At 40.2% G+C, this 18480-nt stretch overlaps 1 protein-coding gene across 1 annotated transcript in view; it reads right to left on the bottom strand.

The window, feature by feature from the left end:
• Positions 1–4578: 4578 nt before the first annotated feature.
• The window catches only part of LOC122814149 (flavin-containing monooxygenase 5-like), a 704592-nt gene continuing 690690 nt past the window's right edge, over positions 4579–18480 (bottom strand). The window contains exon 10 of the mRNA XM_044086762.1: positions 4579–5436. Within this exon, the coding sequence (XP_043942697.1) occupies positions 5097–5436 (340 nt within the window). The 3' untranslated portion in view covers positions 4579–5096. The remainder of the gene's footprint in view (positions 5437–18480) is intronic.

Below are 18480 nucleotides of genomic sequence, written 5' to 3'. Positions count from 1 at the left end.
AAAAGTATGGAAAACAAGAGTATTTTTTTGTTCAAGTCAAGTTTTTCAGATAGGCAGAAAATACAATAAATGCTGTGTTTTTCGACTAAATGCTATCAAAAGCTAGTACACTTGAGTGTATTAGCCTGTTGTTTAACTTTTAAGCAAAACTTAAACAAGCAAGTGCAATAAACAATTCAAGCTATTAAAAACAGTAAAAACAGGTAATAGCAGAATAAAACAGGCAGAAATAGCAATCGAAAGGCTTAAAAAGTCGAAAATGCAGAAAAAAATACTTAGAATCTAGAAAGTTTGTCTTTTCTGGTCTCTGCTGCTCTAGGAACTCTGCTGGACACCACGAGGAGCTGTGCTGAGTTCTCTATAGCCAGAAAAGCCCGCCAAAGCATGCTTTATAGCAGGGGGCTGGAAAAGACAGGAAATGACCCAAAATGGCCAATAAACTACAAGTTACTGCCTTAAACCACTCCTCTGAGGACAAACAGGCAGCTCAGTACTCCCTACTCCCACTAGTGAGTAAAGAAACTACCCCTTGACCAAACAAGGAAAATGGAGAAAACAGGAACCAAGACAAAGCCCAGGGATCAGCAAAATCTGATCACTGGAACAAACTATTAGAAAAGTATGGAAAACAAGAGTATTTTTTTTGTTTTTTTCAAGTTTTTCAGATAGGCAGAAAATACAATAAATGCTGTGTTTTCGACTAAATGCTATCAAAAGCTAGTACACTTGAGTGTATTAGCCTGTTGTTTAACTTTTAAGCAAAACTTAAACAAGCAAGTGCAATAAACAATTCAAGCTATTAAAAACAGTAAAAACAGGTAATAGCAGAATAAAACAGGCAGAAATAGCAATCGAAAGGCTTAAAAAGTCGAAAATGCAGAAAAAAATACTTAGAATCTAGAAAGTTTGTCTTTTCTGGTCTCTGCTGCTCTAGGAACTCTGCTGGACACCACGAGGAGCTGTGCTGAGTTCTCTAGTAAAAACTCAGTTCCCACTAACTACCACATCGATGGGAGCCCACTGAACACTGAAGGCATTATAAGAGATCTGGGGATTCAGACTGACAGCAACCTCTCCTTCAACCACCACATTGCCACTGTGGTCAGAAAGTCCTTCTATGTGGCACATCTCATTACCAAGGGTTTTGCATCCAGGAAGAAAGAGGTCATAGTCTCTCTCTCTATTCTTCCCTCATTAGACCAATCGAGTATAATGCCCCATTTGGCATGTACCTCACTAGACACCTGCAACAGCTGGACAAGCCACAGAAGTACCTTATGAAGAGGATCCTAGGCATTAAACACTTGTCCTGCACAGACAGACTGAAAAGACTCCAGCTATTCTCTGTCTCACATCGCCTACTTAGAGGCGATCTCTGCTTAACTTACAAAGCCATGCCTGACCAGCTCTGTTAGAAATGCTACATCTAAAGAAATCGCAATACCTCCGCACCACACGCTCCAGAGACCTCAACCTCACTACCACAATCAACAGAACATGCTGGAGGGACAGGTTCTTCACCCAGAGACTGCCCATGCCCTGGAATAGACTTCCCATACATGTCAAGCAGAGCACCTTGCTGTCCCTCTTTAAGAGAAATCTTGACTGGATGGGTAATAGAAAGTTCACCCTGGCGATCACTCCAGAGGCTCTACTTGAAAGAGGCACTGGGAAGTAACGTCGGGTGGCACGATGCCTATGAAGAGATCAAGAAGGGAAACAAAGGCTTTTTAGGTACATGGCAGAAAGGAGGAAAGGGACTGGAATGGCTAGGATATCAGAGGGATATGACGGAAGAATGAAAAAAAAAAAAAAAAAAAAAAAAAACAGAGGCACTGAATGAATACCTTTTTCAATTTTCAAAAAGAAAAGCAAGTGCTATGCTGGGGGGGGGGGGGGGGGATTCAGAATGGGAAAAACAGTGAATGCCAGACTAGAAAAGGAGGATGCACAAGGAAACCTAATTATACGTAGGGAAGATAAAGTATAGGGATGACATTGGATACCTCTCGGAGTATTCAGAAATCTATCCAGAGCATCCCTGGTGGATATCTTCAACAAATCATTAGTTTGTGCAGAAGTACCCAAAGACTGGAAGATAGCAAGTGTGCAACCTTGTAGGAGAAGCATAAATAATCCAGGGTACTTCAGGCCTGTTAGCTTAACAGCAGTGGCAAGAAATGTCATGGAAAGAATATGTAGTGGAAGGCTAGGAGCACTGATAGAGCAAAACATTCTTCACGGCAGCAACCAACACTGGTCCTAGCCTGAAGAAGAAGCTATCATTCAAACCTCTTCCAGTTTTATGACTGCATTACAGGTAAATTTTACATAGCAGTACCATTAAATGCTGCCCACCTGGGTTTCATCAAGTCATTTGGCTTGGTCCTGCATAGGAGGCTAATAGGAACATGTGGGGGAGGGGGGAAGATCAGGACTGAGGACCTGGATAGATGCATGGTTGAGCAGATGGACACAGTGCACAGCGATGTGATGAGATGGACAACATCAGGAATTAGGACCATGACAAGTGGACTACTGCAGGGGTCCTCCCTGCAGCCATAACTCTTCATTGTGTTTGCCTCAGTCATATCTGAGGGAACAGAGACCACAATCCGTCTGTTTGCTGATGACAAAGTTAGCTGCAGCAGTGGAAGGTGGGAGGAGGGTCACCAAGACTATGGAAAGGCTGAACAAGTGGGCAGAAAAGAAGCAGCTGAGGTTATGCATAAACAAATAAAAATATTGCACTGGGGTCAAAACAACTCTGCTGTGAGCAATCAGCTGGGAGGAACAGACCTGATGGCAACACAGCACGAAAAGCATCTGGATGTGTTGATTATACATGAATTTGCCACTAAGAGCAGACTGAGAGGGCAGTGCTATCAGTGTACAAAATGTTGGTGTGTATCCTCAGGGGCTTGGATCACAGATGTGAAGACTTAATGCTAGCACTCTGCAGGACCTTGGCCAGACCACACCTTGAGTAAGTACTGCATCTAGTTCTTGGACCATATAAGGAAAGCTACGTCAGGCTACTTACTAGAAGGAATCCCAAGAAAAGCTACCAGAAAGGTCAGTATGATGGAGGAGAAGGGACATGAGCAAAGGTTAGAGGAGCAAGAAATCTTCTCAGTTTAGACCAGAAGTGATGGGGTACAGGATACTGGTGTAGGAGATCATGTCAGAAAGATGTGAAGGAATCTTTCTGAACAGGAAGGAGAGAAGGGGAAGGCAGACACAAGTGAAATGTTGTCCTAGCCAATGATTCCTTAGAATCATGGAAGTACTTTTTCTTAGAAAGTGTTGTAAATGCATGGAATGAATTACCAGAATGGATGGTGAAAAAGGAATCCAGAGGCATTTAAGAAGGCATGCGACTGATGGAAAAAGAATAAGAGGAAAGGTAGGAATGAAGGAGAGATACAATATTTGATGTTAATTAATGGACAGACTAGACAGACTCATTGTTTCCTTCTTCTATCAAGCAGATGTAATGTAAGGCACTCCCAGCATTCCCTTCTCCCTACAATCAGTAAAGCAGATGTACTCTTAGTACACCAACAGAGTCAGTGAAGGAAGCACATGATGTTGACCATCTCTGCTCCCATAATGCACAATACAAAGACGCTGCACATACTGGCAGGCGGAAACATTTATTTTCTACTTTACTACTATCTACACTAAAATAAGTGCACATTCTGCTGACTGCATTGTATATGCTTTCATGCATTATGTAGCAAAGGAAATCCAATACCTTAAATCAGAGGTACTGGAAATGGAAGAATGTGCTTCTTATAGCAGACTCTGTGCTGTTGCAGGAAGTAGACATTGATACTCAGAAGTGAAGTTAATGAGAAGAGGGTATGCTATTCTGCATTGGTGGTTAAGAGACATAGCTAGCTAGCTAGTTTTGCAGCCGTGGTGGTCTCCCGACCTGGTACCCCTCTTTCTGAACTTTAATTTTTTAAACTGTAGCAAACTGCTTGCTACATCTGCAACAAGGAAGTGCGACATTTTATCCCACACAAGTACATCAGCAGTTTAGTGCAGACTCCAAATGCAATAACAATACTTGTTTCTGAATGCTGCTATGCACTGAAGACTGATCAACATCTGCTGATTGTGCTCCCTAACATTTTGCTCCTGGGTGGATCCCCCTTTACCTCACCCTGGCTGTGCATCAAATGAGGGCCAGACTTCTGATCAGAGGAAAAATTGTTTCTTTTTTTTCTGCAAAAAGAGCATTAAGGAGCATCAAATTATGACAGAAGAGAAGGCATGACAGGCAGATCACCTAGAGATCCAGTATAGGCCTGCTTGGCTTATATCCCTCCAGTAGTATAGCTAGGGTGGGGCGAAAGAGGCAATTGTCCTAACTGCACAGTGTTGGTGAGGGCTTGCTACAGTTTAAAAGTAAAAAATTCCTTAGCAAAAACCTGAGCATTGTAGTACTTTGTATAAACTGCAGCCAACAGCTTGCTACATTTGTAGCATCAGGTTTGCTACAGTTTAAAATAAAAAAGGATTTTTTTTCAGTAAAAATTGATATGAAAGAGTATAACAAATATAATAAGGAATATAATAAATATAATAAGGAGTATAAAGTATAAGGGGAAGAATAAATAAAGGAGTTTATGGGCAGGGTACAGAAACAGAACCTGAATGGCTGGGGCAGGAAGGACCTGAATGGTTGGGGCGCTAGTATAAGTAACGGATATCTTTTATTTTACTCTTCACTTGAAGAGCTGGGGGGGGGGGGGTATGCGTGGATTGGGCAGTGTCTGCAGGAAGCATGGAGGTTTCCTACAAATTTTGCAAAAGTCCTTTTTTTTCTCCTCCCTTGAAGAGCTGAGGGGATGAGGCACTACTTCATGGGACCAGCAGAGGGTGCTGTTTGAGCCAGCTACACCTCTGTGCTGAGGATTTTGGGAACATGGTACCATGAATGTGGAACTATTGTTATATCAAGTACGACCTGCAGCAGCTGTGCATATGGAGTCCCAGTCAGTGGGAACCAAGAAAAACATGAGAATTAGCAGGCACATCAAAGAATGGGAAGCTAAATAGTGTTACACAACACAAAGAACAGTCCATTAAAAAACAAAGAATGCAATCATCAGAGCCATAAAAATCAGCATCAGCAGCACAGGAAAGGTCTTTTGCTGTTTTTCCACTTCTGCACAACGGGTCATTGTTGCCTTGAAAACCCGGTCCCACTGTGTCATGATTGCCTTTTCAGCTCCACTCCACTTGCCTGGACCAGTTAGGCGATACTGATATGCGGTACAAGAATCAAAGAACACCTTCCAGGCAAGTCTTGGATTCCGAAAAAAGAGCTCCAGCATCTTTGGTTTTGCACCGAAAGTTTCAGCGATCTCATCCATATAGTTAATGTAGTCTATCTGAAGAGTGTGACGCTGGGTGCAGACATACCTGTAAAAGAAGACAGTTTTATTAAAATCCAAAGAAAATAAACGTTTTTGCATAACATTACAGCAAATCATTCCACACATTATAACCAGAACGACAATCCAAAAACATTTTTAAATATGACAGCCATGAATAAAAGACTATTATTTTTAGTCCCATCACTTTCCCTCACGACTGTCTCGTAGGCTTAACCTAGTTATCTGCGATAGGATGGTTTGGAACACTGGAAAATGGAAGCGAACAGGCATTCATACTCACTGATATCTTACTAATTTTTAGTTTCCTCCTGTGTGCTTTTTTTTGTTGCCTCCTGCACAAAGAATGAGATTTCAGTCTCAGACTTTTAGGCTCAGTTGTCACGTTTACAACATATTTGTCTTCAAGAAGCTGGATTGTTGTAGCCCAGAAGGTAACGACTAACATCTGACTGTAAAGTGACGCTTATTCCATAACATTGGAAAGTGTGTAATGTAGCTGTTATGCTTTGTACTATTTGTTACCTGTAGTACTGTTTCCTCAGTCGGGTGTTGGGTCCCTTAGAGAAATGGAAAAGACTTCAAAGGAGAACAAGCTCACATGCTGCCTTATAGAGGAGGAAGATGCCAGAAGCATAGCTGGCTCAGCCAAGACAAAATGCCAGTACCACGAGCCAGCACCCTACCCTCTCAGTTCTTCAACCATCGATTGGCTTATTACAGTTAGATCCACACCTTAGTATAGTTAGCTGATAACTATAGTTGGATCCCCCCCAACTCTTACGAGGAGCCAAAAAAATAAAAAAAAAACACTTTACTGTAATAAGCTGATTGGTACATTGTAGCAATAGATTTATTACACTTAGATTAATGCTCCCCCAGCTCTTCCTCTGAAGAGCAAAACAGCAAAAAAAAAAAAAAAAAAAAAAAAAAAAAAACTGTTCCTTCTGCCGTGCAGATCCTGTTTTCTGTGCCCTGCCCAAACCCTCCTTCTCAACAATTTATTAAAAACAAAAATAATTTATTTTGTTTAACTGTAGCAAACGGTTGGTATAGGTTATAACCTGCCTGCACAGAAAACAATACTCAGCTTTTATTTTTTTTAAAAAAAGAGAGATTTTCTGTCTAGCTGTTTATTTATTGACATTTGTTTACAGGGAAAGTCCGACTGGGCACTGGTTCCCCTTTTCAGAGGAGGCTCAGGTATTACACTCCAAGGCATCATATTTAATTAAATCAATATTTACAATAACAAATTTATAATGCAGTTTCAGTTAATACACAGCTTAACAGTCTGTATAATAACATTTGTATTGATATTCACAAACATTAAATTTACAAGCTTTGTACTTAGACTTTACAGATAGAAAAGTGGTGTATAAGATATGTAGGAGTAATATAAGAAATACAATAAAGTGAGGTATTGAGGAGATAATCAAGTCTGACTGTTGATAGAAAAGTAGTGATGGATTAATAACTGGATTGTGCTAATTAGAAGTAGGTATAGTAATTTTAGTACAATAAGGTGAGATATTAGAAGGGGATAAGCAGGTTAAGTGATTTAATGCTTTAAAGGGAGATAAAAGAATGGTGATGAAGTGTGTTAAGAGAGGCATGTGCCAAATGAGGAGCAAGGATAAAGCCAGGAGGCAAGGAGGATGTCTTTTAGCAATGGTTTGAAAAGATGAAGGTCTGTGATAGACCTGATATAGGAATTTTATTGCAAGTTCCAGTCACACTGTTGGAATAGAGACTGGCCCCAGCAACCTTTTGTGGTTTGTACATGGTAAGCAATTGTTTACAGGGTTGCCACCATTTGTGGTGGCTAAAACTGGACTAAAGCCACACCCCTCGCAGCACCTTTAACCCCACCCATTCTCACCCTCTCTCCTGCCCATGCCCCACCCATTTTATGATGTGACAATGACATCAGCTGGCTGGGAACACCCCCCTTTTCCATTCTTGATGCCTCCTTTCAGCTAATTTACTGTGCTTTTCTGTATTAAAAAAAAAAAAAAAACGCATAGTAAATCAGCTGATTTAACAAACTTTGATAGTTTGTTTCCTTTTCTGAAACAGAATACCAGAGTTTGTACAGTGTTTTCCAGACTACTGGAGAATTGATTTGATTTAAAGATAGTCTGGGAAAAAAATGGATGTGTGCCAACCCTAGTTGTTTATTTAACCGAAAGGGACAATTTGGAAGATAGTATTGGAGTAGGAGTGTAACTACTGATCAGAGGGATTGGCTATGGATGATATTATAGGTTAAGGTGAGCTGAGTATAAGATAGCTGGTGAGGAATCTTGAGCCAGTGTTTTTAGTGATAAAACAGTGATGGATCTGGGAAGGTTTGTTGCAAGCGAACCTGTAAACTTTGTTATAGCATTATTCAAGTTCAGAATTAAGTGAGGCTTGTAGATTAGTCATGACAGGGGCTCCGTATAGGAGAGCGGTTAAGAGGTAAGTCGTTATCTAGAGTTATCTTAGCAGAGTCTGTAAGGAATTTCTTTAATCTATGTAGGGTGCCTAGATTTTGATGGGGTTTCTTGATACTGTTGTGGATATGTAAATCAAATTTAAGACTGTCATTGATTGACATGTTAAGTAGTTTTGTATGTGGGGTAACTTCAATCATGGTATTCTTTAAGGAAGACATTTTAATTTTTTTTCATGGAAACTGGATTTTGGAAAAAAGAGAAGTCATTTATTTATTTATTGTTTTTTTTTGGGGGGGCTAGTAGCAGGTGATTATTCTGCAGCCAACTTTCAACAGAATTAAAACAGTTGTCAGAAACTGTTTTACTTTTAAACTGTTTAGACCAGACAGAGTGCTACAGTGCTCAAGTTTGACCACAAATAATAACAGCTTTTAAAAGCTGCTATTGCATTAAATAGATCAGGAACAGTTGATCACACTTCCATATTTGTTCCCCTCCTTGGGAGACAACCAATCACAGGTGACTGTCATCCAGACAGCCATCAGGGGTTTTCTTGTGATAGGCTAACTCAAGGCCCCAGGTGGTTGACTTGCATACTCACTGATATAACGGCCTGTAATGTCGGACTGATACAGCATCCTGTAATGCCATGGCTCTATCAGAAGAATGTGAGTGTTTCCACACATGATGTCCCCAGAAGGCAACTCCATTATAGGAGATTACTGCTTTTATAGCTTCTTAGTACCAAGTGGATGGCACCCCTGGTCTGTATGTTACTGAAATCCCATTCCATATGTAACAGGCAGCATCACAGCAGATAACACTACCTTCCTCCCCCTAACATGGGCAAGCTGATGTCTGCCACTTATTGTCCAAGCCTCGAATCAAACCTGAGTCTTCTAGGTGACGGTCAGACCACCATCTCACTATGTCATGAAGAAGCATCACATAATTTACTTTGTAATCATTACTCATATCCTTTTGCTATATACAATGATGCTACATTTGATGGCATTAATGGTGAAACCATTACTATGACATCAGGACTGTGTTTTTTGTAGAACATTTTACACAACTTTGGCATCTTTTATTCAAGCTATTATGCTTATTTTATTTATTTTGTATTTATCATTTGTTGGCAAGTTTAGTCCCACTAGGCTAGTGACCTCCTTTCAAGGGAGACCAGAGTTGTTTCTATACTATGGGAAAAATTTGGCCAGGTCACCAGGGAACATTCCCCTGTGTTTTTCAATAGGTGCCGTGGGATCTTTTACATCCACCTGAGCTGCTACCAACTCAAGCAGATGGGATCTCAGTTTATCATCTCATTCAAAGAATGGCACACTCATGAGTGCAACATCCTTCTAATGCAACATGGCAGTGTCAAGAATGAAATCATCTTAAGTGGGAATTGAACCCACAGCCTTATGGCCTTCCAGCACCAAAGGTAAGTATGCTGCCTACTGAGCCACTGACATGTTACCTAGTTTGGAGTCATGAGCATATCTGGTTATTCACAGCCCACTTTCATATCTGAGAAGAATAGCTGAAAAAAGATCTGACCCCAGCAGAGTGCCCAGTAGGATACCAGTGGTAACCTGATTTGAGATAGACAGGTGATTTACTACCTTGACTTACCTTGACTTACTGTGTCCTGTTATTTAACCAGTGTGCTACCCATTCAATCACATGTTGACTGATATTTATTGTTTTTAATTTATTTCCCTATGTTATGTGAAAAAGTGTCAAAAGACTTAACAAGGTTAATACAAGCAATGTGTTCCATCAGTCCTTCAAGTGCTGCTTTTACCTCCAAAAAATATCACACGATTTAAAAGGCATACTCTCTCCTTAACACAATCATGTTATTTCCTATCTAACAGAAGTAGGTTCCCTGTATCATTTTTCTGCCTTAGCAAGTGAAGTCTTGGCTTTGTATGGGACAAGAGCAATACTGTACATCTGTCTGGGAAGGGAACAGCCTGAAGAGAAAACGTTTAAAAGCTTCATTGGCATACTTGTAAAATAGCCATTTGGGAAGCAAGAACATGAATGTATTCAAGAAAAAGTAACCAGTAAGATAAATATCCAGGGAGTGATTCTGAAAGCTAATGAACTGCAGTACTTGGCAAGGAATTTCTACTATGAGCATAAAGCAAGCAAGAAATTGCCCCTGAATCAAAATTTATGGTGACTATGAGAAGACCTCATAGGGTTTTCATGACATATTACAGAAGTAGATTGCCAGGCCTTTCTTCCAAACAATTGCTGCTGCCCAGTTGTGCTCCAGCCAGGTTTCGAACCTAGGTCTTACCTGTTGGTAAATCTGTGCCTTAACCACGGAGCTATCAGGCCAGGGCACTAAGTGCATACAGCACCATTACAAATGTGGAGTGATAATTGAGGGGCAGAGTTTGAATAACAAAGCTTTATAAATCAGCTTCTTTGATGAAAAAGTGAATGCCTAAAAATGGGAGCATCAGTGAAACATGGTATACATAAAACCATGACTGAAATGTCACCATATCTAGGTGCAGTGGTGGCTGGTGACTTCAAATCAAAGGGGGGCTGCAGGAGACAGGTGAATGGGTGGGATCAACGGGAAGGGGTGTGGCCAACTAGAAAGGGGGGAGGGTTATGCTCAAAAACCACAAAAACTGTGACTTTAATTAAATACGCCGCCCTGGGTGCCAAACCGTCATTATGCAAGTCCAATCAAGACAAAATGAAGTGTAGAAGAAAAAAAAATATTTCAATGCATTGGCTGCATGACAGCTTACTTAATATCTAGATGGAAACAAAGGTTGCGAGGCATGAAAAAATAAATTACTTTTTAAATACATTACTGGAATGCTAGTCAAAATCAAGAAAAACAAGCAGCACTCTACTCAAACAACTTCTCCTTGCACTGCAGTTCTAATTATAATTTATATTCAGCTTTATTAAAGTACCAAGTAACATGCTGAAAGTAGCAATCTCTGTGATACCCCCACTTGTAAAAATATTTCTTATCCAAAAAAGACCTGCTGCCTGACAACTATCTACTTGTTTCATGGGGAAAACACGATCAAAGTAAAACATGAAAAGCAAACAAGAAACAAGCTCAAGATACATTGCTTAAAGGATTACTGTACAGGTAGTGGTCTACACATGATAGATTGGCATTCTGTTTGGTTTACAGGTAAAGCCTGCAAAGATGACTGCAAGTCTCCAACAAATGTAATGAGCTTCTTAAAATAATATAATCCTGTCCTTTATTACAAGTACTGTCATATGCATTTCAGTACCCAAGGCTTATACATAATCTAGTTATGTAAGTATTCTTTGCATGGCAACAACAGAAAGGCTTTCAATGTTGCCAATTCTTTAAGAGTATGCTTATTAAAGCTTACTTGCATGTTACAATCTCAGACAAGCTTACCTGATGGTCATTAAAGCATTGCTACTTAAACAGAGAGCAACAGGCACTTTCTGAGTAATAATAAGCATAAATCAACAGTATAAAAATATGACAGAAACCAGAACATTCTGCAAAATCAAGGGCAGTATAAAAGTAGCACTTGTGTCTACTTTGGATGGGGGGATACTCTGCACGTTTACACTGCAAAACTGCTCCTTGCCTTGCTTGGACACATCCAGAGTCACTACATGGGGGGTGGGGTGCAACAAGTATGTCACAATTTGAAAGGTCTCTGGCCGACTGTGATGGCCCTGACACATTTGTCATACCTCTCAACCTCAGAACAAGAAATATGGACAGAGACATACATAGAAGTGGGACAAAGGCCCAAAAATAAGGACCATTTTAAATATTGCTCTTATAAACTTAGAAAGATAATAGAATAGTAGGTCTTGCATTAGTATGAATTTTCTGAAAGGTACGAAATCTGAAACTCAAATGTCTGTCATTATTTTCTAACATCAGTCTTTAATGATTTGCTACTAATTTGCCAAGAAACCACAATTTTATGAAAAATGGACCAAAAATGTGATGCAAAAATATAAAATAGCCACACAATACAGCTGGGAACCTGTCAAAGAAGGGACACTTTTTAATATTGGTACTGCAAACTTGAGCAGCTGACAAAAAAGAATCTACATGCATTTTTGAAATAAAAGTAATCTAGAACTCTGATTATTACAGTTATTTCTTAATTGTAAGCCCTCCACGGTTTCTTCCAAAATTGCCATTTTGCGGCGGGATTATTAGGGGAAGAGCAACATTTTGAGCCAAAATCGGGGACAGTTGAAAGATTGGATATGCCTAATTCTATAAAGCAATTTATTTGCACGTACCTCTTAATCTGTTAATGCAGGAAATCTGGACAAGGCCAAATATACTGGGGGAACATATAAACAGTACTATAAATTGTTGTATAATCTGAGACAACTGATAGAAGAGCAGGTCTTGCTTTGGTGTGCATTTTTCTGAAGATTATTAAGTCTGAAACCCAGTGTCTGCCATTAGCCAGAAAACCACAAATTTTATGAGTAACAAACCAAAAATAAGAAGCAAAAATCTATTAATTCTGTGAAAATCTGGACAGTTGAGAGGTATAGTTCAGCCGGGGCTGTCTTTGAGTTTGCCGCCCTTCCCCCTCACAAAATCATGGTCGAATGGAGCCTCGCCCCTGCAGCCATTCCAATGAACCATTACTTGGCTATTTCACTCCATTTACCATAAACACTAATGTGCATACTCCTTTACTTCTACGATGACTTGGACTTCATTTGAAAGTTTTATTTTGCATTTTACAGCACAAACACTAAGACATCGGCTAAATAAAGCAATGCAATCTCTCAATGAAAACAGACTTAGCATTAATACTTCTCTGCCTTTGAAACTCACATTCATTGAAACCCACATTCAAAGAAAATACATTTTGCCAGTGGCAGATAAAGATTAACTTTGGGCTGTTTTCAAATCATAGGCACCTTGTACACGAAACATACAAGTGGTCTTTGATACACCTTCCTGATTGTATTAAATTATATTCCTTGTACAATATAGTACAGTTGTTAGAGGGTGTTTTAAATTTGTTTTGAACATTTTTCCAGTAAACAATTCAGAACATTTTTCCAGTAAACAATGAAACAAAATGCATGCACCAATAATGACAAAACTGCCCAATTCAGAACAATTCTATCATAAAAGTCTACTCAAATGTCTACAGTTCACCAGTATCAGTAAATATGCACAATCTCTGAAGAAGTAAAAGTCATCTAAATAATTCCACGTTAAAGAAATCTGTAACTAATGAAGAGGTTGCTACTAGCAAACAACGTTATATTTCATTGTTTCATCTAAAAATAATGTGCCCTTGAGGAATAAATTGCCTAAGTTGCATTAAAAAAATGATAAGCTAGTAATACTGCAATACGGAATGGATGGCAAACTGATAACAGGTTCATAGTTACTAGGTATCTTCATCAAAAAGGACTGCAACATCCACCCCCTTTACAATGCAGTACAGTATGAGCAATGCAGCTACCTACTGTGGGGGTAGAACCCACAGCCTTCTGCATCAAAACTACACTACCTATTGTGCTATTAACAACGCAAGCAGACTCGGCATAAGCAGCACTAAACTTTTGTTCCCCTGCAGCTCTCAGCTTCTTGTAAAATCTACTTGACACTCAGCTGCATCTCTGAACTTTGCAGCATAAGAAATCTGGAAAAATCCAAAATTTTAGAAGGGGGGGGGGGGGCAAAAGACCAAAACATTGGGATACATTTTAAACATTGCTTGTATAATGTTGGAAAGTTGTTAGAATAAAATGCTGTGTTACCACCATACATTTCACTGTCAAGTACTGAATTCAGGACCCTGTGCAAAACAGTCAGAGCAACATACCACTATGCCAAATCATCTGTTCTATGAAAGAAAGGAAGACTGAAACTTAAATGGATACCATTTAGTGAATTCAGTTCTCAACATAGCTGTTAACATCTTAGCACAAAACACCTCAACAAAGCCAATAATGGGGGAATACAGCTCCCAAACATATTCAGTGAGTTCAGTTATCACCATAGCCCTCAACCTTAGCAGAAAAAACATGTGAATACAGTCCAAAAAATAGGAATAAATATCCATTGAGGACACCAGAGCAAACCCACACAAACACAGGGAGGATATGCAGACTCCACACAGACGGCACCCCAGCCAAGAATTAAGCCAGACAACCTGCAACTGTCAGGCAACAATGCTACCACTGCACTACTGGCTGTGTTAAGCAACAAAAATACAGAAACTAAAGATTTTATGAGGAACAGAACAGAACAAATATGAGGCAAACATCTGCAAATGTTTGTGGGTAGGGAATTCAGGCTCTTGTCAATTGGGCTCAAGGTACAGGGTTCAAGCCTTATTCTCTACCCACCACCTTTTGCACTCGCGCACACACACACACACACACACACACACACACACACACACAGTCCCATAGTGGTCCTCTGCAACAGCCCGATGATTCCCTGTCCTCCATAACAGCTTATGCAGGCTTTCTGGGTCTCAATGTGAGTAGGCTGGGAGCCTCCAGCCTGCGGGCGATGCAGTCTGGTGTTCTTCCAGTCGTCACCGCACAGACCTCTGGGCTGGCAGGGCGGATTTCCCTGCCTTCCCTATCCGGACTGCCTAACAGAGCAGTCTGGAGTTCAGGAATGAAGCAAGCATCCGTGCGTGGAGTTCCGGACTGCCTAACACAGCAGGGAACTAAGCACGCATGCGTGGAGTTCCAGGACTACTCATAAAATGTGTTTTACGTTTATATTTTATTTTCTACAGTGGGGGAATTTAGTTTATTCTTTTTACAGGTGGGGGAGCTGCAGTCCTTATAGCACGGGCCGCCCCCTGTCTAAGTGAACAAACATTTTTGGATTTTGTAATTGTTTTTGACAGTCTCTTCAGGTAGGTTGTTCATATCATGCAAAACTCTTTATATGAAGTAATACTGCCTTATATCTCCCTTGATTCATCCACTTCTTTTTTTTCTCACACTTACATGCCCACAGCTGACAATCAGCTTCTCAGCTGCACCTCCTTAAATGTCCTCAGTACTATCCCAAGGCTCTGGGACCACACTGCTGGTGGGCTAGGCAGGGGAAGTGGAACGGAGCAGCCTGCAGTGTCACATACACAAGGGAGGATGTTTTGGTATGCCCTAACTGAGAACAGCAAGTAATGTCACACACATGACATCATAGCACATAATGTCATTTAGCTTGGCCCTCATCAGATGCTGTAGTTTTACCAGCAATCTAAATTGTGATTATGGCATATCACCTTTAAATGGGGATGTGACAACCACCCCCCCTCCAGGAGTGGGCGAGCTAGCATTCTACATCACTGTACACTATGTGCACAGGTGTGCGTACTATTTAATCATACACTATGTACACTGGTATGCATACTACATCACTGGACATTATGTGCACTAGTACACATACAACAGTGCACATTATGTCCACTGGTGCGCATACGACATCAGAGTACACTTTGTGCACTGGTACTCATACATCAGTGTAAACTATGTACACCGCTGTGTACAATACATCAGTACAGACTATGTGTACTGATGTACATACTACATCAGGGTGTGCTTTGTGCATTAGTGCATTAACTACATCAGTGTGTGCTATGTGTACTGATGTGTATACTACATCAGTATACACTATGTGCACTGGCGCAGAAATTACATCAGAGTATGCTTTGTGCATATCAGTGTAGACTATGTGCACTGTACACAATGTGCATAATTGGGCATACTACATCAGTGTATGCTGTGTACAGTTGCACAGTGAATCATGGTTGGGCATAAAGACAGCACAGAGCGTAACAGTACAGTTATTGTGTATCATGGTATGATTGTTATAGGGTAAGCACAGAGTGTAAAAGTAAGGTTACTACCTGTGTCTCATGCTATGCAGTCATAAAAGGACAGAGTGTAACAGTATGGTTACTAATGTATCATGTAGCATGGACTCTTTAGATGAAATTCCAGCATTATTTTCGCTATTTCACAGAGATGAGCTGAATAGAGTTTATTCAGAGCTGGCAATTGTAAAAGGTGAGCTGACCTGCCTCATTGACATGTTCAGCCAAACCAAGGCTCCACTGATGGTCCTCAGGAAAGAGGAAGTGAAATCAGTCATCAGGAGGCGGGACTTCCTCTGGGGAAGACAAGGAGGGCACAGAGTGTGACAGCATGGCTATTACCCGTCTACCATGGTATGATGGTCATAAGGTGAGCAGAGAGTGTAACAGTATGGTTACTGTGTATCATGGTATAATGGTTGTAAGGAGAGCACAGAGTGTTACAGTATGGTTACTAACTGTGTATCATTGTATGATGGTCATAAGGTGAGCACAGAGTGTAACGGTATGGTTACTAACAGTGTACCAGTGTGCAATGGTTTTAAGGTGAGCATTCCTAACTGTGTATCATGGTATGATGGACTTAGGTTGAGCACAGAGTTTAACAGTATGGCACTACCACCTGTCTACTATGGTATGATGGTCATAAGGTGAGCACAGAATGTAACAGTATGATTACTAACTGTATATCATGGTTTGATGGTTGTATGGTGAGCACAGAGAATAACAATATGGCTCCTAACAGTGTATCATAGTATGATGGGCAAAGGGTGAACACAGAGAATAACAGTATGGTTACTAATGGTGTATCGTGGTTGGTCGTAAGGTGAGCACAGTGTGTAACAGTATAGCTACTAAGTGTGTATCCTGGTATTATGGATATGGGGTGAGCAGAGAGTGTAACAGTGTGCTTACTGTGTATCATGGCATGATGGTTACAATGTGAGCATGGAATGTAACAATATGGTTACTGGTATTATGTTATGGTGGTTACAGGGTGAGCACAGATTGTAACAGTATAGTTACTAACTGCGTATCATGGTATGATGGTTGTAAGGTGAGCACACAGAGTTAACTAACAGAGTACCATGGTACAATGGTCATAAGGTGAGCACAATGTGTAACAGTATGGTTACTAACAGTGTACCATGTGATGATGGTTGAAGGGAGACCACAGGTAATAACAATATTTTTAGTAATTGTGTATCATGGTTCAATGATTGCAAAGTGAGAACAGAGTGTTATAGTATAGTTACTGAGTATCATGGCATGATGGTTGTAAAGTGAGCACAGAATGTAACAGTATGGCTCCTAACAGTGTATCCTGGTTTGATTGTTATGGGGTGAGCACACAGTGTAACAGTATGGTTACTGTGCATCATGGTATGATTGTCATAAGGTGAGCACAGATTGTAACAGTATGGTTAGTAACACTGTACCATGGTACAATGGGTGTAAGGTGAGCACAGAGAATAACAATATGGCTCATAACAGTTTATTACAGTATCATGGACATAGGGTGGACAGACAGAATGGCAGTATAGTTACTAAATGTGTATATTGGTATAATGGTTATGCGGCAAGGACAGAGTGCAACAGTATGGTTACTGTGTGTCATAGGTATGATGGTTACAAGGAGATTACATAGTGTAATAGTATAGTTACTGTGTATCGTGCTATGATGGTTATGTGGTGAGCACAGAATATAACAGTATGGTCACTGTGTATCATGTTACGGTGATTACAAGGTGAACACAGAATGTAACAATATGGTTACTAACAGTGTACCATGGTATGATGGCTCCCAGTGTTCACCTTATATCCATTGTAGCATGGTATGTAAGGTGAGCACAGGGAATAACAGTATGGTTACTAACTGTGTATACTGGCATGATGGTTACAAGGTGAGCACAGAATGCAACAGTATGGTCACTGTGTATCATGGTATGATGGTTGTAAGGTGAGCACAGAGTGTAAAAGTATGGTCACTGTGCATCATTGTATGATGGTTGCAAGGTGAGCACAGGGTGAAACAGTATGGTCACTGTGCATCATGATAAAATGGTTGCAAGGTGAGCACAGAATGCAACAGCATGGTCATAGTGTATCACTGCATGATGGTTGTAAGTTGAGCACAGAGTGTAACAGTATGGTTACTGTGTACCATGGTAGGATGGTTATGAAGTGAGCACAGAGTGTAACAATATGGTTAACTGTGTATCATGGTATTATGTTTACTAACTGAGCATATAATGTAATAGTATGGTTACTGTGTGTCATTGTATAATGGTTGTAAGATGAGTACAGAGAATAACAGCATGGTTTCTATCTATGTATCTTGGAATGATGGTTACAAGTTGAGCACAGAATGCAACAGTATGGTTACTAATTGTGTATCATGGTATTATGGTTGTAAGGTGAGCACAGCGAATATTACTGTAACTAACAGAGTATCATAGTATGATGGTCATAACATGAGCACAGTGAGTAACAGTATGGATACTAACAGTGTACCATGTAGATGGTTATAAGGTGAGCACATGGAATAATAGTATGGTTACTAACTGTGTATTATGGTACGATAGTTGTAAGGTGAGCACAACATGTAACAGTATGGTTACTGTGCATCAAGGTATGATGGTTGCAAGATGAACACACAGTGTAACAGGATGGTTAACTGTGTATCATGGTATGATGGTCATAAGGTGAGCACAGAATGTAACAGTATGGTTACTAACTGTGTATCACGATATGATG

This window comes from Protopterus annectens, chromosome 10.part0 (genome assembly GCF_019279795.1).
Source record: "Protopterus annectens isolate FY-2018-M chromosome 10.part0, PAN1.0, whole genome shotgun sequence".
Taxonomy (NCBI): Eukaryota; Metazoa; Chordata; order Ceratodontiformes; family Protopteridae; genus Protopterus; species Protopterus annectens.
Note: the sequence above shows the minus strand (reverse complement) of the source record. Positions and strands in the feature narration are given on the sequence as shown.